Source organism: Balaenoptera ricei, chromosome 16 (assembly GCF_028023285.1).
Source record: "Balaenoptera ricei isolate mBalRic1 chromosome 16, mBalRic1.hap2, whole genome shotgun sequence".
In the NCBI taxonomy this organism is placed as follows: Eukaryota; Metazoa; Chordata; class Mammalia; order Artiodactyla; family Balaenopteridae; genus Balaenoptera; species Balaenoptera ricei.
Genome location: NC_082654.1, coordinates 42,312,850 through 42,336,838, shown reverse-complemented (window position 1 = coordinate 42,336,838; position 23,989 = coordinate 42,312,850). Strand labels below are relative to the sequence as shown.

Below are 23,989 nucleotides of genomic sequence, written 5' to 3'. Positions count from 1 at the left end.
TGTGTCCTCTGTTTCATAGTCTCACACAGGGTTTAGTCAAGATGTTAGCCAGGGCTAGAATCTCACTTGAGGCTTGACCAGAGAAGGGTCTACCTCCAAGCTCATGTGGTAGTTGCTAGGTTTCAGTTCCATGTGGGATGTTGGACTGAGGACCTCAGTTGCTTGCTGATTGTTGGTCAGAACTCACCATTCCACATCTCCACTTACTTCATTAAATCCAGCAAGGGAGGTAGTCAGAGTCCGCTAGCAAGAAGTTACAAGTTATAATCTAATATAACATAATCACTGAAGTGACATCCCATCTTGTTTACTGTATTCTGTCCGTTGGAAACAAGTCACAGTCTGCCCCTCTTACAAGAGGAGATACACAAGGGTAGGAATACCAAGGTGAGGATTCTACTGTGTTTCCATAACTCTTTAATTGTAACCCTTTCCAGGTTTAATGATTTCACAATCACCAAGGTCAACCACTAGCCAATATTGCAAACAATTAGTCTTAATGTCTGTTTATAATCTAAAATATCATAGAAAAAATATCTATTCATAATCCATCAAAACTAACCTTAGTGTCACTTTTCTAAGTGCCTTCCTTTTTGTGGTAGTCTACTGTCATTTTAGGTTCAAGATTACCAAAGGCATCCTTATTTCACTAAACTGACACTGTGACGATGCCTAGGTAAATTGCTTATAAAATATAATTGTGTTACCTCAGATATCTTTCTTTAGAAGTGCCTACTTAGGTAAATGTATCCTTTTCTTATCTAAACATTTTTTAAATTCGTTGGGGCTCTTTTGATTGCAAGTGATTGAAATACTAGATAAAGGAGAATTTGTTTTAGTAACTGAAATGAGTTTACCTAGCTTCAAGTATAACAGCATTTAGATTACTAGTCAAAGTGTACAGGATATATTTTCAACCTTTAGTTATTTCATTTGTGTTGGTATTATTATCAACAAGAACCCCCTCATAGGGAGAAACATTAATATTCTAGTCAACAACAACAAAAAAACTTTTTTTTTTTTGGTTACAGTAACATTATTGGACAAGACTATCATTGGGTTTGCATGAAACATTTACCACACATGAACACAGAGCAAAGCAAAATAAAGTGCCCTCATTGGCCAGAGCTGGGTAATGTGTCTATCTATATGCCTGGGGGATTGGGTCAGTTCTACCCAAACCAGTTAGACTAACAATTAAGGAGGTATGGTTATCCAAAGCAATATCTGGATGCTATTAACAAAAGAAGGCAGAAAATATGCAGAGAAGTAAAATTAAACAAACAAATAGATATATAAATAGATAAATACTTTATAATTTTCATTAAAAAATTATACAGGTTAGTTCTTACTCTTTATCAAGAAATGGTTATTGACCATGCACTGGAGATATGGACCACCATTAGGTGCTATAGCATCTATCTGTAAGACATCATTTTACCTTTAGGTAATGTTAGTTTATCAAGTATATGGAGTACAGTGGCAAAGAACATAGCATTTTGGACAAGATGTTTAAGAAGGATTGTATGTAATTAATTTTTCAGACTGTATTTGTAGCTCAGAATTTGTTATAAAAGGCTTCATGTAAGCACAATATAATAGTGTAATGTAATCTAGATTAGAAGAACTGAGAAGATGGAGATAAAAATGAAGGGTAATATTAAAAAAGTAAGTATTGAAAGATTAAAGGCCATGTGAAAGTGTGTCAGTAGGATTTATCAGTTTGAGGAAAGAGGTTAAAGCTTATAGAAATCAGATGGGTTAGATAGATTGGACTATAAAAATATTTGGAGATGTTAAAACTTTATATTTAAGAATTTTCTATATCTGTTGGAGTTGGATGATGTATCTGTGAATTGTAAGAGTGAGATTGTTTGCATTAGTTTATGAAGATAAAGTTACAATAGCCTAGTCACAGTGACCAATATTGTAAAATAAATTGGAGATTTTGAGAATGAGATGCTGTGTTGTTGAAAATATATTTTTAAAATTAAACAAGTATCATGCAAACTATTATATATACGATAGATAAACAACAAGGTCCTACTGTATAGCACAGGGAACTATATTCAACATCTGTGATAAACCATAATGGAAAAGAATATGAAAAACTATATATGTATAACTGAGTTACTTTGCTGTACAGCAGAAATTAACATAACATTGTAAATCAACTATAATTTAATAAAAATTTTAAAATAAATCGATAAATAAAGTTAAGGATCATAGTACTGGGGGCATAATATGGTTACAGTTAAGTAAAATAAGTGAATTCAAAAGAAATATTAATTTTGTGATGCCATCCATTCAAATACGTTTAGTACAGTTAAAGTTTAAAGTAGAGCAGGGTAAGGACGAGACTAGAAAGAGACATCTGGAGGCCATTTGCTTAAATATGCTAATGTTACCAACATAAAAGCAATATTTTTCTTTAGCAACTTGAGATAGCAAATTGTATCTACCTATTGCATTCTGTCCAGAAGTTGTTTGAGACAAGTAAAATGAATTTTACACAATTTTTGGCAGATAATAAAGTAGTAATATACAGGTGACAAGACATTCTTAACAAAGAACATTTGCATAATTTTGAACATAGTTTGTTAGGGCTGGAGTCTGAATGTGTTACTTTGTTGAAAAGTTCAAAAAGTAGTATTATTCAAATAAACACACACGCACAAAACTAACATATTCTATTGTTAAATTCAAAACTCCATCATGACAAAATGGACAAGAAAAATAAATTATCTTCTCTAAACCTGCAGACCGCCTCCAGTAAGTGAACTTGCAACCAGAGGGACTATGGTTGGTGTAATTTCTGCTGCAGCCATCAATCAGAGTATTGTGTACTCCGTTGTTGCAGGAAATGAAGAGGGTGAGTATATGTTTAGTCTGTGTTTTCATCATAAAACAATAAACTTAGATTTGGAATAAATTTCAGATTTAATTACTCTTTACCCTATTTTTCTAGTAAGATGTGTCTGACTTAAATGTAACTATGTGCTGAATCTGATTAAAAATCCAGTCATATTGACAAATGCTACTTATTTCCCCTAGGGAATACTCAATAGCCAATTCTGAAAGCGTTCCCCTCCCCCTGAATTAGGAATATTTTAATAATGTGTTCAAAATTAATGCATACTTTCAGCTTTTGGTCATAATCATAGCCTACAGTAGTCTCTTGCCACTGTTCTGTGCCATCCACAGCCCTTACCCCATGTCATACATTAACTAATCCTGAAGAAATTTTAGGAACAGAAATAACTGTGAATGCCCAAAGAGCCACATCCATGGTAAAAGCCATGTACCTTTTGTATGAGTCCTCAAACTGTCAAATCAAACATATAATCAATAGTTGTAAGTAAATAAATAATTTGAGTTTTGTCTACCATCACTCTTCACTGAGAATGGAATGGTTTGCTAACCTGTGGGAATAAGTTCATAACTCAGTTTTTCAATTAGCATATTGATTCTTTGTTTCACCTATCACCCACAGGTTAGTTGTCCTTTGGTTTTCCCTTTTTATGAGTTAAATGGTCTGGCATGTTGTAAGTGGTAGACAAACAAACAAACAAACAAAAAACCCAGTTAATATACATTTAAAAATCACATGCATATTCAATATTAAACAAATGAACGAATGTTAATGTTGTAAAGCAGTTTGCAAGGAAATTATAAAAGCTGTTTTCAAGTATTTCAGTGACCAACCATTACTGGAAATTACTGCCCCTGAAGCAAGTGCTCAATGTAGTACTTTTCCTATTGTCTTTCTTTGTTTCTCCTGTGCTATGATGCCTCCTCTCCAAATATTACTGACTTTCCTTTTTCCTTGAACTTACAACATCTGACTGAAGCTATGATTTCTGAATCTGTTCTTATAATTTTTTCTGTGATTCTATCTGTTCTTTTCCTTGAAGTTAGCAAAGTGGCTCTACTTATTACCCACACTCCACCACAGTGATTCTTTTTACATTCAGTTCATTTGCTTATCAGTTTATTCAACTAATATTTATTGAGCATCTATCACGTACTCAGTACCTTCTAGCTACTTAGGATAGAGCAGTGAACATAATAGACAGATCCTTGCCCTCATAGAATTTATCAACCCAAGAAGAGGAGATAGTAACAATTATTAAACAATTATTAAGCTAATAAACATATAGTGTTTAGGTAGTGATAAATGCTGTGGAGAAAACCAAAGTGAGGAAAAGACAGAGAGCGTGAAAGAGGTGGGATATTACAAAGTTTGCCAATGTGCCCTGCCCTTCACTCAAATATATATGACCAAATTTATTTTAATAAATAGACTTCAGGGCAAAATATTTTAAGATATTTAGAATAATAAATAATATTTTCTAAATAATCAACATATTAAATTATCTGTTTGTTCCCTCTCACATTCTTAGCAAAACACTAAATCTGCAGGATAATAAGATGCATTAAATCATAAAAAGTATAGTAATCCAATAAGGTCATAAAATAATTGCTTAAACAAAATTAAATGGATTTCTTTAAAACAAAATTTCTAGAAGCATTTAGTATGGTAGAAGATTATGTGTATCTACGGTGAGGGAAATAGTATGCATTGTTTCCCAGATTTAATTGACCATAGAAACATCAAGTTCCAGGAGGATCTCAAAAAAACTTGAATTTCAAAGCATGCATTTAGGGAAACACTGATGTTGATAATTTGGGCAACTGGAACAGAGTTTCCAAAGCCAGCATTTTGTAACTCTTATTATATGTGTTTTAAAATTCACAGTGCTTTTTAAAGAGAATTATTTTCCCTTATAGTGTGAAGAGAGTAACCAAGGAATTGTGTTTTAATTCTAGATAAGTTTGGAATTAATAACATCACGGGTGTAATCTATGTGAATGCTCCTCTGGATTATGAGACAAGGACAAGCTATGTACTTCGAGTCCAAGCTGATTCCCTGGAAGTGGTCCTCGCCAACCTACGTGTTCCTTCAAAAAGTAAGTTGGGGCTTCCCGGGTGGCGCAGTGGTTGAGAGTCTGCCTGCCAATGCAGGGGACACGGGTTCGAGCCCTGGCCTGGGAAGATCCCACATGCCGCGGAGCAACTGGGCCCGTGAGCCACAATTACTGAGCCTGCGCGTCTGGAGCCTGTGCTCTGCAACAAGAGAGGCCGCGATAGTGAGAGGCCCGCGCACCGCGATGAAGAGTGGCCCCCGCTTGCCACAACTAGAGAAAGCCGTAGCACAGAAGCGAAGACCCAACACAGCCAAAAATAAATTAATTAATTAATAAAAAAGTAAGTTGTATTACTTAAGGATTTTACAAGAATTTTATGGTGTTTTTACTTATTTTCTAATGAAATACATATGTCTAAATAAAATCCTCAGTGGAGAACGTAGAAAGATCATTAATACTCAAAGATGATTGCCCATTCATTTTAAGATTTGATATGTGACAATGCAGAGAATGACTTCATACTTCTTAAATGTCAAGGTAATAACACAATGTTTTCAAATTTTGTGCACAATCTTACTGGAATGCCATCATTATCGGTGTATGTTACACAGAAAACCTTATTCTTAATCACACTGGGTAGTTATGGCTAACCCCTTGGAATGTATATTGTTAAGGGGCACATGATTACCATACATGTCCTGAATTGTGTGGCTTCTGGTACTTTGTATTTTCTTAGAGCAGAGGAAAATGCATCTTAAAAAGAGTGAGTAACATTTATCATAATGTTAGCATTATATTTAATTCACACCCATTTCTAGGAAATGAGATTTATTATCCCCATTTTACAAAGACAAGAAAAGATTAAGTGATTTTTTTAAAAAATGTCACTGTCAGTAAATGAAAAGTGGGAGATTTAAGCTATCTTTTGACTCCAAAATGTTTCTTCAACATTTCGGTGTAGTGTAGTTTACCCATACAGCGAACCAAGTAAAAGCCAATTTGTGAAGGGGGCCAGCATAGATTTTGAGAGATGTTACTGATAATGGGATAAACACTGTTCCTTTCCATCCATTGAGATAGTACTCCTTTGCACGTTAAGCAATCCAACTTTTTGTAACTTAACATTGTCGTATATCAGCTGTTATAATGAATGGGAAATTTTTTAAAATCAGGAAAACCTGATTTAATTTAACTACTAGTGGAATAGAGGCCCAGAGAAAGTGTAAATTACAAAACAGAGTATGAAACATTTATATTTTACTCTGGGCCCATTTCTGGACATACTCTCACAGCACTCCATCAATCAGCATCTTTAAAACAGGAAAGAGGAAAAAAGAAGAGACGCTGAGAGCCAGAGCAAGAGTACCCATATGAATGCCAGAGAGAGAGAGCACCCCAGCAGGATAAGAGAAGAGTGAGCAAGGTGGGAGTGAGAGGCAAAAGATGTGCTACAGAGTTTTCTGTATCAGTTCAGCAACTGATGATCATAAAAATAAATCACTCCTGTTCATGTATTTCAAATCTCACTTACGGATCTAATGTAGAGGCCTGCACAGTTGTTTGTAGAAGCACAACCAAATCATTGGAAAAATCAGATTATATACAGTGTGTCTTTGGAATTAAAGGAATTAAATTGTCTTCAGTGATTATGCATCACTTACATAATTGTTTAAAAATAGCAGACCAGTTATTTGAGGTTTTAAAATCTTTAAACTGCAAGCAATTACATTTTTATAAAATATAGAGGACGCTTACAATTTACAATTCAATTGTAAATTGAATTGACTAAACCATGAGTTGAAAGGTTAGAGTAGTTCTAAATTACGTAATGTAAACTACCTTATTGCAAATAAAAATAAATATAAAAGTTAATTGAAAACCATTTGTCATCTTTCTTTGAAACAAACGGAAAGTTAGAATTAGAAAAAAAAAATTGCCAAATATTTAAGTTGTAGACCCTAGCATTTTTCAAGAAATAGCTCTGATTTCTAGGCATAAAGACATACTGATGTTTCATATGTGAGTATAGTAAACTAGTTCTCACTGTAATTTAAATGTAAATCTGAGGCTAATAAAAGTTTAGCTAATACACCCATATATACTTACATGTGCCTTAGTATGCATGCACAGTGAGACCAGTTAGCAAATTCATGAATTATCCTCTCAGAAATGTGTGAAGCTGAAAAGTTAAATGTTAGTTTGTTTAATGCCTAATGCTTTGACTATTTGTTATTATCGGGTTGGCCAAAAAGTTCGTTCGGGTTTTTCCGTAAGAGCTTATGGAAAAACCCGAACGAACTTTTTGGCCAACCCAATAACATCGCATGACTGACTTTTTTTTTTTTTAACATCTTTATTGGAGTATAATTGATTTACAATGGTGTGTTATTTTCTGCTTTATAACAAAGTGAATCAGCTCTACATATACATATATCCCCATATCTCCTCCCTCTTGCATCTCCCTCCCACCCTCCCTATCCCACCCCTCTAGGTGGACACAGAGCACTGAGCTGATCTCCCTGTGCTATGCGGCTGCTTCCCACAAGCTATCTATTTTACATTCGGTAGTGTACATATGTCTATGCCACTCTCTCACTTGGTCCCAGCTTACCCTTCCCACTCCCCGTGTCCTCAAGTCCATTCTCTATGTCTGTGTCATGACTAACCTTTGCTCCTTGAGTCTGAAATACAAACCCGTGTAGTATTTCTAGCACAGTTTCACTTATTAATGACTGTTAATGGCCTATGATCAAATCCTACCCATTAGCTATGCAAATAATAAGACCGTTATGTAAATTGAGGTTAATTAATTGTTTAAAGTTTCATTCCTTCTTCAGAATTAGCTACCCTATGATCTTTAGCTCTATCACATATATGAATAAAGGTAATAAGCAGAATAAATTTAATTCATTAAAGGATTTTATTATAATTTCTTTACCAAGAATTTATTAATGAAATCATTTTCAAAGTAAGTTTTACAACTATGCTGTAACTGAATTTAATATTTAAAGCAAATTAATAATTAAAATAGAAAAAAATTACAGCACATTTCCAAAATTTGATATTAGCTGTATTTAAGACATTTTAATCTTTTAGCAGGGAACATTTCAAATGTAAATAAAATTACAGACTATTATAATGAACCTCTATGTATCAACTACCCAACTTCGTTGAGTCCTGGGAAATCTTTGATTTACAGTCTCACTCCATTATTTTGAAACAGGACAGAGACATAATGTTTCATCTGTAAGTATTTCAATATGTATCTCTTAAAGATAAAGACTCTTAAAACTTAATCAGAATACCATTATTACTCTCCCCAAATTAACAAAAATTCCTCAGTATCAACAGATATCCATTTGATACTTGTACTAAAAATTTATTCACATTGGAATCCAAATAAGTTCATATACTGCAATTGGCTGACAGCTCTTTAAGTCTCTTTTAATCTATAGGCTTCACCATTGTCACTCCATTTTATCCATCTTCTTATTTATTTGTTTGAGAAATCAGATCTCTGAAACCTGGATTTCGATAACTGTATCTTCAGTGGGTCACTTCATATTTTTCTCTGTCTTCTTTATTTCCTATAAATTGTCATTAGAGCCGGAGTCTTGATTAGATCCAGTTTTTTTGTTTGTTTGTTTTTAAGAAATAAATCATAGGTGATACTCACTACTTCTTTAAGGAGGTACACCAAGTCTCTTTGGCTCTCTCCTCCTGTGATAATAGCAGCCACTGTTAATCATTTCCAAACTATTAATTCCTTCCTTTTATTTCTTCTATATGTATTAGCCAAAATATTTCTATAAAAACTCTCTCAATATCAAATATTTGATTACTCTGAGGTCCAACTCCTATAGGAAAGGCAGAAAAAAGAGTTTCTATTATTTTGCTCACTGTTCTTTTTTTACTTTGTGGCTTTCACCATGATCTTTTTCTATCTTTCATGTTTCTCTTTCTACCTTCTGTCTTTTTAATCTTTCAGGGTAATTTCAGGAATGCTTTTCTAATTCACAGCTGTAGAGTACCTGTTTCAGTTATTTTCATAATGTGTTAAAAATTATTCTTCAGCTTTTAGAAATCTGTTTGCTTTCCTCTGCACTCCCATTTTACTTGCAGACATTTTCTTTGCTTTTCCCCTATCGTACCTGTCCTGCTCAATTTATATTCTGCTTTCACTGTTTTTTCCTTTCTCCTTAGTGTGGAGTTTTGTCCTGCTACTGCGTTCATATTAACTTAGTAGCTTCTTCATTTAGTGTGTGCTGGAAACTTTGAGGTTCACCAGCTCTCAGGGCCAACAGAAACCCTTAGCCCTCTCTGAACTCCCTTAAAAGCAGTTGTTATCACACTTGCAGTTAATACAGAGATCTGGTTTATGTCATTTGTTTTCCTTAGAAGTTCATACTCTGTGATCTGGAGGCTGGCTTGTTGCCTTATTTAGTTGTAGATATTATCTGTAGGTTTTTGGTTTGATGCTAGGATGTTATCCTACTTAAAACTTGATAGTGGGGAGGAGGCATAAAAGCAGGAGAATACCCACAAGAATAACTACATGGATTAATAATTTAACCAATAAAGTTCTATGGATGTTGATACAAGATAAAAAAATAAACTTCTGGGTCAGATGCAAGGACCCTGTTACTCACTACAAAAGTATTACCAGGAGTATCAGCTTAGCAATCAGCATAGCAATGCAGCTCCTTAAACTCCAAACCTCATAGGCAGTGTAGGGCCGTAAGACCTGCACATGAGTCGATTGCACCGCAGGAGGGAACTTAAAGGGTCTGCCGCTTTTATAGCAAGTGATAGCAAGTCTTTGTCAAAAGGGAGGCATTCCTGCAAGACATTGTCTCGCTTTTTAGAATTGCCAATTGCATGGTATATTTTCTCCCAATATTTTGCTATCCAAATCTCTGTCTTTTAGTAATGAGGAGGATTCAGGAAGATTCAAATATTACATTGTCACCTTAGTCATTTTCCTCAAATCCCTAAACACATTATCTTAATCCAAGGATATTTGAAATATTTGTTGAATCAGGAGAATTTTTTTCACAGTTGATGAATTTAAGATAATAGGAACTATATAGCCCTCTCAGGTCTTTGCGCTGTGCTGTTAACCGAGTTTAGGATTAAATTTTCCCTCAGGTGCTTTAGATTTTTCACCCAGGGCTTCTAGATATATTTTTTCCCTCTCTTAACTACTAACTTTTACCTTTTAAGCTTCATTAATCTTCTTTGGAAGTAGTGGGTAATATAATAAATATATGATCAAGTGAATGAATAAATGATGAATAAAATAATCCAAATTAACAGAAAACATTTGTTAAACAGCAAATTCAACCAACCTTGGACAGTATAGTACTGTAGTATTTACTACTACAAAATATCTATTATGAAAACTAAGTGGACCCGTGCAGTTCCAACCCGTGTTGTTCAAAGGTCAACTGTAATTGAAAAGCACTTCCAAAATAAAGTTGCAGCAGGAGAGATCACCAATGCTGAAAGTGCCCCATTGACAAAGTCTTTTTTAAACACAGGTCTGGCCCAAAAGTGTTTAAAAAAGACTTTGAGTGTTAAACAAAGAGCTGCTAGTAAATATGTGAAGAGGTAATTAACAAAGAAAAAAGAAATCTCTTACAATCTCTTCTCCAAAGACAGGATACTTTCCAGGAACACATCTTAACTGGGAAGGAAGAAAAAGTTTCACCTTTAAATGAAATTTGAAGTATTGATTCATATATTGAACTAGAGAATCTTTTAAAAATCAGTATGATCATAGTACTTTCTATTAACTACATCTGATTATTTTTTTAAATTATGGAATATCTTGAGATTTTATTCAACAGCAGGAAAAAGATTACCTCAAATCAGCAGGATGAAAGGGAGAGCAGAAAAGAAAAAACAGTCTTTTACAATTAAATTCCATATGCCCATATTAAGCTCACCATTTCAGTGTGGCTGGAGAGCAGAATGTTGTTGAAACATTTTTTTTTCTTTCAGTTTTATTGAGATAAAATTGACATATAGCAATGTAATAAATTCTCTATCTCCCCTGAACAACTCAATCTCTCCTGGGTCTTCAGGATGAACGTTATTGGTCCCAAAGAGATTTCAAGGAGCCTTATGTCCACGAGAAATTCCACAGAAACTTATATCAATATCTCTGCCACAAAGTCATCACCATTTTTTCTTATATAAAACAAAAGCAATAATAGATAATGTGCAATTTTATTAGAGCTCAGTTTGATATATGGAATTTCATAATTGAAGTGCAATTTTTCTTTTACAGTAAAATTATAATTATCTTTAAGTGTGGAAGAAAAAACATAGCTTTGTATAAATATATCATTATGTTTTGATGCAATAACTAGCCTTTCAATCAGGAATAAATGACAGGACAATTAAGATAAACCTTAAACTGGTATTAAAACAACTCAAATGATATTGATTTCATTTTATGGTTTTGCTTTAGGGTACAAGCTTGTAATACATCTCATTTCCCTGGCTTTTCTGGCTCCAAACAGAAGGTCTGTGACAAATAATGTTAATGACTCTTTACTCATGACTGACTGACTTACAAAAGCATTCCTGATATAACTTAGGTAACAACACTGCAGCATGTTACATGTTATTTTTTCAGTCCTAAAACCCCAGGTATGTTCAAGGCCTTATATTTGTACTATAAATATATGACCACAGTTTTAGAAACTATATTCATACTTTATTACTTTAAAACTTGAGGACTACTATATGAAAACTAATGCCATAAATCCTTTATGGTATTTTTGTCTCAAACACTCTAAGCATTTTATATAAATACACAGTTGAGACAACTACATTTTTAAAGAAAAAGAAATCTATCTGTCCAGGAAAACAATTTAATTGTGCAAAAAGCTTTGCTTGGAAATGTGATTTTAAAATGGTTATAGAATTTTATTAATACAATTCTCAAGCTAAGTGCATTGAGGCAATGTTCTTCCATTGATCCCAAAAGTGGTTTGTTGAACCGATGACAAAGATGTACAGTTAACCTTTCTAAATTACAGTGTAGATTATAATATGTATTTCTTCACATGTGTTATGTAGACAAAATCATGTTTCATGAGGAAAACATTTTATATTGCTTCTACTGGCAATTAAAATTAAAATATTTAATAGTCCAAGAGTGCATAAAATGGTTCTCCTTAACTTACATCTAAGATTAAGTGCCAGGACTTAAAGACAGGAGGTATAATTTTCTTTATTCATGAGAACGTCTGTTTAATTATTACAGTTAATTAATTATTTATTTATTTTGCCTTTTTAGTCTGAATTTCAATTGGGATTGGTCTGAATTTAAAATGGGAGACCATTCACTCATTCACAAATATTTTTACCTTATATTCTATTTCTGGGAGCAGCAGTCATTTGATTAATAATGAAGTCCCAAAACTATGCAATAGAAACTCCATGCCTTTTGTTTCAAAAATATCCACAATTTCAATAGTGGCAAACTAAGCCATATTAAATGCACATGAAACTGTGCACAGAAGTGATATCTGTTAAGTCATATGTATTATAGAAATATCAATGTTTCCAGAAATGGAAAGCTTGAGCCACTATCTATACAACATAAAGTTCATTTTAGTCATTAAAAATATGGGAAATAACAGAACATTATGAATCAACTATGTTTCAATAAAAATTTAAAATATGGGAAAAATTATCAGGATTTGCTGCTAAATACATTGTCTTCATTTTGTTTATGAGTACAGTTATTGGCCCTCTACACTCTGTTGTTATATAATTGAGGTCAGATCTTCTCTACAAGTTAAGACAGCACAAGTCTTTTTAATATTTTGCTAAAGATTTAGATAGCTGTTGGATTGATTTTATTTATTTTTATCTCTTATAAAAAATGAAGACCTTCTTTTCTTTTGGTGACATGTTCTATTTTGCCAAGTTTAACAAGAAGCCAAACTTACTGGTTGATTATTTTGAGAAAAAAAAAGCTTCCCATCCATTAACTAGACAAAAGTAAATGTCAGCATTATGTTTAAATAATAGAAAGAAATATGGGGGAGAGTGTCACATAGGAAGATTGTAAATAGGTTGAACCTTCAGAAGTTTTCACTGTCTCAACCTCAGTGGGGTTCTCAATCCTGCTTGGCCTTTCCTAGGTCAAGCTAAACCAGATACAGTGACCTCGTTATTTGTTAATCTGGCAAAAGAGGAGAATTAATGACCCTCCAGGGCCATCTGGCCTTGTCTCTCTGAGAGACTGGCAGAAGAAAAGAGCAAAAGACTGAGTTTGAGGGAGGCCATTTATTTAGTGAGTGAGAGAAAGGAATAGCCATAAGAGGCCATGGAAAAAAGGAGTAAAATTTGTGTAGTGATGATCGGTTAGTCAAACGAAAGAAGGCATTTCAAGAAAGGTAGAAAATGGCAAAAACTGCAAATGTTACAGATATTCAAGGAAATTTATGACTAATAAAAGTATGTTGGATGACACTTACTTGGGATACACAGTGATATAGCTAATACCAAATAAATAGAGAAGACCTGCATGTGGATGAAAAGGAAACTATAATAGATCAAGAATTTCTTGGTCAAATCTACACAATAGACACGATTTAAAAATTTAGTGTATTCTTATTAATACTTATATTTTATGAGACATGCATTTCAGTTTAATTTACATACTATATAAATGTAAAAGCAGAAACAGAATTTTATGTTTCAGACATAAGAAACATAAATTTAGCCTGTCATTCTTTTTAACCATTATTCAAAACAAGTCTAGTAGTCAATTCTTCTCCTGAAGCTAACTCATTTTTTTTATTCCCAGGAACTTTTATAAGTTCAGTTAATCAGTCTCGTTCCTGTTTTTCTCCCTCTTGGTATCTTGTACCTAATTAGTTCCCTATGTAATATCTTAAAAATAATTACAGACAAACAATTTAAGGAAAATCATTATTTTAAATGCTGTCACTTTCAATTTTGAAAGTCTGTTGCCAGTTATTAATTTACGGCATATTCTTGCCATCAAGATTTCCTGATAGAGATTGTTATGTTTATATTTTATTAAAATGTGCAAGACAGATACTCTGTCCAGTCCAGCAGCTCAGTTTCATTTATGGAAGATTTCTACTCGATGATATTCCATAAATGTTAAGATATACATGAGATTAAAAGAGGTAAATGGAAATTCTGTAAAAAATATTTATTAAGAAAAATATTATAATTCAGAAGATTTACCAATGAAACATCTCAAGATAAAAAATAGCCTTAATAGAACAGCAGAGAAAAAGGCAGATATCTAAAAATCTAATATAATAAATTGTTTAAGATTCCTGAATTTGGTATCAGGCAGGCCTGGGTTCCAGATGCATCTTTGATTTTTACTAACCTTTCTAAGCTTTAGAATCTTCAAGATTATATCAAAATAAATATGTCTATACCTCTTAGGGTGTTTGAGAATTTTAAGCAAAATGATGCCTGCAAAGCACTTACCTTATTAGAACACTGTAGACATCCAATAAAAAAGCTATAATAATAATTATTATTATTGTTTTATTATTATTACTAGCTGTGATATGTTTGAGTGACACTTAAAAATATAGCAATCACATACTAAAAATGCTTCATTTATTCCTGTAGATTATTGTATACAAAGGAGTCCACATGTTTCTAAGCTCTTTGTGTAAACAATGGTTGTAGGCTGTGACATGTTAGGAACACAGTCATGACATCTTTTGGAGTCTTTAGATTTGAGTACCATTATCTTGATTGACAGCCAGATAATGTAAGTACAAAAATAGACAACATTTTTCCCAAAAAGAATGGTCAAAATAATGTAATCATCCATGACAACATAGGGGAAAATATGCTAAAATATAATACTTAAGTTTTGCAACACTAAACAGAAAATTTGCAGTTTATAATGTCTTTTGGTACCTTGGGATGGAAAATCCAAACTTTTTCTGTAGGTAGGGAGATATGTTCCCCATTCTCTGATGTGGACTAAATTGGTCTTTCCACCTGTACTTGGAACAGTTATTTGGTTGGAAGCAACAGGAACCACCTCTGACTGATTTATACTAAAAAGAACTTCTCAGTAGAATACTCTGTGACTTGTACAATCAAAGCAAAAGCTGAATAAGATCTAAGAAAGGACAAGAAAAAGAGATAAGCTTCAGCAATCTTAGTCAGAAACTCAAAACACTGCTTTTGGGGGCAGTATCATCAAGACAGCTGGGATCATGGACTTTGAAGCTCAAAGGTCAAGTGTCTGAGGGGGAGAATCTAATTAGCCTGGGTTGAGATATGTACCCCTGGCCAAGTGTGGAGGCAGAGCACTGTGATTGACAGTTCCACTAAGAGCACATGGAGTATGGAGGTACAGTAACCCAAGGGGAAAAAGATGGAGTTCAATGTTCAAAATAAGGGAGGAAGGGATGTTGGGCAGACAAATCAAGGAAATTCTACTTTACCTTTTCAAAAATCAATTTAGGGCCCAAATGTGGTTGAATGAAATGCTAAGGTGGGCACTGTGGGGACAGGTGTAGAGGAGTGGCATATTACTTGAAATTTATAGTGCTAGATTTCATGTTCTGTCATAATGAAAATTTATTTTCAATTTTTACTATGACATGCTTAAAAATTTAAGTATCTGATTACTTGAATTGTTGAAGATTCACAAATTTATGTTGCAGCAAAAAATTATTTTTTTCTTATCAGATGTTTTGGAGAAGATTAAATATAACACTTGAATTTAGTGACATATTGCAAGAACTATGAACCTCTACTTGACACATTTTCATTAACTACTTTCTAAGGACTAAATTTAGCCTGTTCATTGCACTAAATTGCTGTAGTTAAATTGCTTCATCTTGTATCGCCTCTACAATTTCTGTAAAAATCTAATTATTAAATATGTTGTGTACCAGATGACTAATGAACTAAGCAAAGATATACAGATAAAGAATAATTAGATTGTGTATTGCAAGGTCACTTTCCTCTTTAATCATTCCTTTTTTGTTAAGTCTTCACAACTAAATTACATAATGCCTGGGGAAATACCTTCTTACAGATTAGCAAGCAAACAAATAAGCAAATTCATTTGAATTTAGGGGGGAAAATATAGGCTTAACTAGCATCATCCAGGGCTTGTTTATGCAGAAAAAGTAGAGTCACATGGTGTCTCTCCAGACTTTTTAGATACAAGAGATGGCATTATAGAAAATGCATAGAAAGGAACCAATGAAGTTTATGTCAATTTTTTTTTTTCATTTTTGTGTATATGATGCTTTAGGTTCCAAGCTTCTAATCATGGCTTGGTCTTTCCTGGTGACCAGCGTCCATCCAGGAGCCCGCCAAGAGTCACCTCATTAGAACCAACAGACATTCCTATCACTCATCACTCAGGAAATTACAAGGGTCTTAGGAGCTGTGTGTCAGGAACTAAGGTCAAAGACTAAATGTTAGAACAAAAGATTCTCCTAGTACCCTTACTTACAAGGGGTATTAGGAGCTCTGTGTCAAGAACCAGACACAGATAGATATAGATATAGATATAGATATAGATATAGATATAGATATAGATATAATATATAAAATAAGAATATATACATAATACTATTATATATATTATATAATAGTATTATATATATAATAGTATTATAAATATATATAATAGTATTATATATATATATAGTGTACTATTATATACACTTTTACATAGTTTGCTCACTTTGCAAATGTTTTGAAAACAGCATGTATGCCAAAACACTTTTTAATTTTTATGGACAACAACTCTAATGCTTTACATTTTTATGGTGATGATAGGCACATATCTGTTCATTATACCATTTAATCATCAAAATAATCCTATCGTTTTTCAACAGATTATAGATAAAGAAGCAGGCCTTTGTCCTTGTCCAAAATCAGTCCCAAAGTACTCAAGTATGTGGAAAAAAATTTTCTCATTTTGAATCCATGGTGTTTCTACTTTGCCTCAAGCTCTCATGAAGTATGGATGTAGGATATTTTCAGCGAGGGATATATAGAAACACTTCATTGAGCAGTTTTAATCTAAAAAGGATTATCTACATAGTCTTTCAACCATTTTCCTGGTACAGCTGAGAAGTTGGCTTGATTGCCCTGGCCCCATTCTATCACTCTATATTCTCAGCCTCCAGGGCGCTTATTAAAATTTAGAAAGCTTTAGAAATCCCCTAGTAAAATGTTAGTTTCTCATGGTTTTAGTCATAGAAGTATATCTAAAAACCTAATACCTAAATATAAATTAAAATTTTATGCTAGTTGACACAAACTGTCCTGCCCCACTCCCCACAAATCACAAACTTTAGAGAGGCTTAAGGATTATGTTGGATTTTTAAAATTACCCAAACTGAAGGAAGGCCTTAAAGTGAAATGGTTAAGAATATGTATTGTCAGAGTTTGGGTGAGAATCTTCTGCCTTTTCCTAGTTGTGTAATCTTAGACACGTCATTTAATCTCTCCAATCTCTGTTATCTTCATCGATAAAATGTGGATAACCAATAACACTATGTTTTTATGGGGATAAATTGAAATAATGCACAGAAAGCATTTAGCTCACTCAATTATTAAGTAATTGGTATTATCATTGTATTAGTCTGCTTGGGATGCCATAAGGAAATACCATAGACTACGTGGTTTAAGCAAAAGAAAATTTTTTCTCACAGTTCTAGAGGCTAGAAGTTCAAGATCAAGGTGTATCAGGGTTGGTTTCTGGTGATACCTCTCTTCCTGGACTGGACGGTAGATGACCGCCCTCTCACAGTATCCTCACAGAGGCAGTTGGGTAGAGATAGAGAAACAGAGACAGGGACAGAGACAGAGAGAGACAGGGAGAGAAAGTACTAGCTTTCTGGTGTCTCTTCTTAGAAGGACACTAGTCCTTTTGGATCAGGGCCCCACACTTATGACCTCATTTAACCTGAATTACTTCCATAATGGTCCTGTCTCAAATTAGGGGCTAGAGCCTCAACATATGAATGTGGGGGAGACACAATTCAGGCCATAACAACCATTAGTGACCAGAGTCAGTAATGTTGTTTGTACATGAAAGAAAACTACAAAAACTCCAATGTTTGCAATATAACAGAATTTGCTTTTCCTAAATTTGTCATCCGTGAGCACCCTAAAACTTTTCTGTCTTCTCTGTATTTTATGTTTTTTAACAAGAGCAGTGATATGCCTGTTGTAGGCAGAAAAAATAATCTTCCCTTCTCCAAGAGATGCCCATGTCCTAACCCTTGGAGTTTATTGAATATGTCACCTTTCATGGCCAAAGGACTTCCCAGGTGTGACTAACTTAAGGGTTTGAGATGCTGTAGTTATCTTGGGTTATCTAAGTGGCCCCAATGTAATTATGAAAGTCCTTATAAGTGAAATAAGATAGGGCAGTCAGTGTCAGAGTGATGCAGAAGGAGAAGGACTCAATCAGCCATTGCTAGCTTTGAAGATGGAAGGGGACTATGAACCAAGGAATGCAGGCAGGCAAATTCTAGAAGCTAGAAAAGGCAACAAAACAGATATACCCCTAGAGCCTCCGGAAAAGAATGTAGACCTGCTCACATCTTCATTTTAGCCCAGTGATACCCCTCTGCCCTACAGAACTCTAAGATAACACATTTATATTGTTTAAGCCACTAATTTACAGAAGCAATAGGAAACTAATATGATGCTCATATTTTCTTTGCATTAAAGAGAAGAATCTTCTACCTGTACTGCTATTAAATACTTTAACATATTATTCAAAATACTATTTTTTTCTCTTCCTTCAGCAATGCTGTAGGCATTTATAAATCCTTCAAGTCATTACTCATTACTCAGACTGATAACCAAATATAGAAGGGGTGACTGCAATAGTCTGCCCTTAGAATTATCTCTTTATTCAGAAACATTTTATTTGGTTTCTACTGTTTGCTTGCCTGTATTCTAGAAACTGGTGGGAACTGATCTCTGGTCTCTAATGGACAGTTATCTTGTTTTTATTACAAATCTTATTTTTATTATGAAGAGAGACTTGAGGATGAATTTTAGCCATGTTTGGATATAAAGTCTGGCTCTTCCTTGTAATAGTGACTTAATTTCTTTGTCTTAATATCTTTATCTGAGAAGCAGAAATGACAATCTACTTCATGGATCATTTAAAAGGTTTTAAAGAGATACTGTAAACAGAAAAGCTAATACAAGGACTGTTACAGAGAAACTATTCAAAAAAGAGCAATGCATCTTCCTTTCCTTCTGTCAAAATATGGTAACCCAGAGTTGGCTTATTAATTTCTTCTTGATGGATTCTTTTCTACCTTTTTGGACAAAGCTCCTTTATAGTCTCAAGAAAGAAGAACGTAATGTTTCTTTCTGTTGTGTGTTTGTGTGTGGGAGGGGGTGTCTATGTGTGTTTAGGGACAGGTATGACAATTCAAGACTACCTATGTGACATTAGTCTCTACAGTCAGTGTACGTTTTCAAATGCTTAGTAAATTGCATTTTCAAGACACAGTCTTTTTGTTTGTTGGCTTAGCTTTTTGTTTGTTTATTTATATAATTTACCAAATTTATCAATCATTGTTTCTGTTCAAATAAAACAACTTTGGGCTTAAATATATACTTTTGTTTATGACTATGTGTCAAAAATACAAAGTTCATTTAATGTTCTATTCAAACATAATTATTTTCTCTCAGCTATGATTCTGAATTTTAAGATAAAATGATTCTTTATAGGCTTGTAATGTCCACAGAATATTTTTACATCAAATACTGCATAGTGTGTGTCTTTCTCAAAGACTGTAGACTTTTTAAAATAAGTTCTTCATAAATTTGTAGTCCTGTCATGTAAACAAAAGTATGGATAATTAATATGGTACCTTTACTGTCTTCCAACAGTATTTCATACTATTTAAATTCTTCTATTTGCAGTAAAAATATATGTATTTTTCCACTACATTATTCGATATTCCATATGTAATATCCCACATGAAAAAAATTTCTTTTATAATTCAGTGCTAGAAATTATTATTTTTTAAAATTTCATGGTATTAATATTCTTCCTCATTCAGATAAAAATAATAATAATAATAATAATACTCTCTCTCCTGCCTCGAGAGTCAGGAAGCTCTGAGACATATTTGAAATAGTGACGCCATCATGTACTGTATTTAGTGCTTTACATTTATTCATTCATTTTACCATGTTGTTGTTGAGAAACTTTAACTCAGAAAGGGTAAGTAGCCCGTGTAAGGTCACACCATGTACATGGAGTATTACTGGCGTTTGACCCAGGCTCTGGCTCCATAGCTTGTGCTTAAATTTGTTTATTTCCCAGTTTACAACTACAGCAGTTTTATTGGTCCTTATGGCTCCTGTATTAAACTGCTTTTGTGGAAAGAGATGGAGTTTAATAGATACAAATGAATTAAAATAGTGTTTGTTTATTCTGAATGGAAACATACTGAGCTAAAAGTCATCATCGTTCCCGTTGCAAATGCCTCTAAATGCATCAATGTGGTCTCATAGCATTAGCACAAAATGCTAGCAATGCCAGTGAAAAGAAATAATATTGCATTCTTAGCTTCTGTTTTGTTGGTTACTGTTTACAGGGAAACTTAGTTTATTAAATTTTCCTAATGGGAAAAATACATTAATATAGACACAAAGCCAAACTTTAATTAATATTTAGAATATTACTCCCCTGATTATCTCATCACTATAGTTGTAAAATTGTCAGTGTCGTCATTTTCTTCACTAAAAGACTTAGCTAAAAATCAAGTGTATATTATAGTAATCTGAATGTGAGTTTTTGAAGCCAGTAGTTACATGCAATTATTTCTTTAATTCAGTTATTAACCTTTCATCCAACACATATACAAAAATGTATGTTTTAGATACAAGCAATTAAAATCATGCAAAAACTAATTAAATCAACATCAAAGCTAAATTAGAAAACTACTAAAATGAACCTCAAAATATTCTCTCTTGCTGCTTAACTACTTAAAATAAGCATTGTATATAAATATGACTAAGTACAATTCTTGCAGGGCAGAAAGCTGAGAGATAAGAAACAGTGACTTTTCTCATTCTAACATACTTAATAACTTATTTTTCAAAAGATCATGTAAATATATTATATTCCTAATTCCATCTAATGAACACACTATAACACATTTCTTCTATACTTTTTTTTCAAACTCGATTCTCTTAGTGAATAACTGTCTATAAACCCTTTAGTAAGATCAGATTACATGCTTATCTCAGATGATCCTTTTGTTCTTAAACATTACTTTATCTATAGAAATAGTCATTTATCTGGCAAATAAACTAAGGCAGAGGAACAGAGAGGAAGTTAACAATAGTGTAAGTACCAAGAATCTTCAGGGTAATTCCAGACAGCCCACGGAATTATGAATGGTTTTAGATTTAGTATTTTCCTAATATTAAACTTTAAAAAAAGTCTGTTATCTTTAAGAGAGATATCCTTACTCTTAACAACAACATGCGGTTGCTTGGCACTATGATTTTTTAAGGGCTTAAATATGTATCATCTCATTTCATTTATGGGGATAAAATACAGTGATTCATTCTATTTAAGCGAATATCGGGTAGGGGAGTGGTAGCAATTTTAGTCTAATTCAACATTTATTAAACACCTACTGTGTAGAAGTCATGGTGCTTCTAAAATTTAGTTTGCCAGTAAAGCACATACAAAAATAGTATTAAAGGAAAAATAGCATAAAAGATATTTGTGTGTGTGTGTGTGTATGTGCACTTTAAAGAGGATCTAACTTTGATCTCTTGGCACCAGCAAAGTAACAAATATGTAACTCTGGTATTCCAAGCATTTTTTTGAAAGTTCTGCGCAATAGAAGCACATTATGATACAATTCAAAAAAAAAAAATCTATGTAATGTGTTAGACCACAAAGAATATTTAACAATAAGAAAAACACCGTCCTTGGCTTCAAGGTTTTACAGTCTAATCTAGTGTATGTTTTCTCTCAGACTAAGCTCCTGTATTCCCAAATATTACAGTCAATATTTCTTTGATGTTTATATGCTAGTAATAATTAGAGATATGGTTGGAGTTCACAGCATACGGATTGAGGGAATGTCAGGAACAGATGCCAACAGGCAGTGACAGGGGTGGAGGTGAATGGGATTGAACCCCTGACTTTAAAGAACGCAGTGAAGATGGTGATGACCAATGTTTGATCAAATAATTGCAGCCCATTTTGATTGAGTCCCATATCGAAGGCATGTGCACGTAAATGGGCTCAAGAGAGAGCATTGTTATATATTTACACACACTTTCCATTTTATCTTTATTCCTCTAGCCAATCTCTCTCTCGCTCTCTCTCATTTTAACTAGGGTTTTTCAACCTCATCACTATTGACATTTTGGGCTGGGTAATTTTTTGTCATAGGGGCTTGTCCTGTTCATCACTGGATATTTCTCAGTATCTCTGGCCTCTACCAACTAAATTCCAGTAGCACTCCCCCCACTGCCCCACCCTCTATAGTTATTACTACCAGAAATGTCTCTGGATGGGCAAAATCAATCATGGTCTAGAACCATTGCTTTAACTCCTTGGAACATTATTCAGAAAGTATTTTATGAGAACCTGATGCAATGCAGGCAGTAGGTTGGTCATGTGGATAGAAGAAACAGATTCATCTTGAGAATAATAAGGGTTCCCTAAGAAGAGAAAACTAACCATACAGAATTAATTATTAAAAGGAAAGGAAAGGGAAAAATATCCAAACCAAATTTCGTCTTGAAAACCATAGAGTCAAGTTAAAGTTAATGGTATTTTGACTATCAGTTACTCTTCGGAACATTTTTCACCTTGTTTAGGATGTCTAACATAGAACAGAAGATCTATTCAAGGAGTTTTACATCCTGACTTGTATTTCCTTTTCTGAGCTTTACTTCTTAGTAGTTCTATTTTCTCTTTCTTTAAACTAGTAAGTCCCAGGAACGTAGCTCACATTTCCTTGCTTCAAGGGTCACTTCTGGAACTTCCTGACTCAACCCAAAGGTACTGCCCAAAGAGAAGTTTCTCTCATACAAAACTGGAGAAAAAGAATGTCAGTGAAGGAAGGGAAATGAGGCACTGGGCCCCAAAGTGCATAGAAGGATACAATGTCTTTTAACCAAAACACTTGCCAAGCAATCTTTCATCCAGTTTATAATTTCCTTCATCCCCTGTGGTTCTCCTTGGAAGGCTGTCATTGTCTCACGCAACCATAAGGGAGACTGCAAGAGGGTATTAGGTCATCAAGCCCTTGTGTTGTCCTTCTCACAGTATTCTCTTATCCATTTTATCAAAACCACTTTCCTTTCTCCCCCACCCACCCTGCATCTTTCTTTCTTGTTCTATGCTTCATAACTACCTTAAAAAATGATATAATATGGAGGGAAAAAAAAGATTCTGCAAATACTCAAGGAGGTAAATAGTAGATTCCCTTAAATGAATTTAAATGAGAGTTGCTTCCAAGTTTCTGCCTTAGAAATAATCAAAACCCAAATTAGGTGAAAGATCATGATACAGTCCTTAGTCCTTACACACGCCTAGTGAAAGTGTATGAGCCTCAGAAATCTATGGTGTCATGGACATTGTATGTTAATGAATCAGAAAATCTAAGTGAATGCTATTCTAGTGATTAAACTATAGGGGTACTTTAATTATTTTTGGACTGGCCAACATTTATTTTATGTTCCTTAATTAGATACATCACAATTTCCACCCTCCTGCTTTATTCAAGTATAATTGACAAACTGTATATATTTAAGTTGTACAATGTGGTGTTTTGATATATATTGTGAAATGATTACCACAAGTTAGTTTTCACATCCATCAACTCACATTTGTGTCCTGTTGTGTGTGTGTATATGTGTGTGTTTGGTGAGAACATTTTAAATCTATTCTCTTAGCAGATTTAAGTACATAGTACAGTATTATTAACTATCATCACCATGCTGTGCTTTAGATCCTCAGTTTTAGTTTGACTTACTTTTTTAAAAAGATTAT

General features: G+C 33.6%; 1 protein-coding gene and 1 long non-coding RNA gene across 5 annotated transcripts in view; one reads left to right on the top strand and one right to left on the bottom strand.

The window, feature by feature from the left end:
- The window catches only part of LOC132350211 (uncharacterized), a 403,110-nt gene that overhangs the window by 24,021 nt on the left and 355,100 nt on the right, over nucleotides 1-23,989 (bottom strand). The gene's annotated exons all lie outside the window — the stretch shown is intronic.
- PCDH15 (protocadherin related 15) overlaps nucleotides 1-23,989 on the top strand; it is a 748,372-nt gene that overhangs the window by 635,420 nt on the left and 88,963 nt on the right. For all 4 annotated transcript variants that reach the window (XM_059899155.1, XM_059899157.1, XM_059899156.1 and 1 more), the window contains 2 exons: nucleotides 2,763-2,872; nucleotides 4,831-4,971. In XM_059899155.1, coding sequence (XP_059755138.1) covers nucleotides 2,763-2,872; nucleotides 4,831-4,971 — 251 coding nt within the window. The remainder of the gene's footprint in view (nucleotides 1-2,762; nucleotides 2,873-4,830; nucleotides 4,972-23,989) is intronic.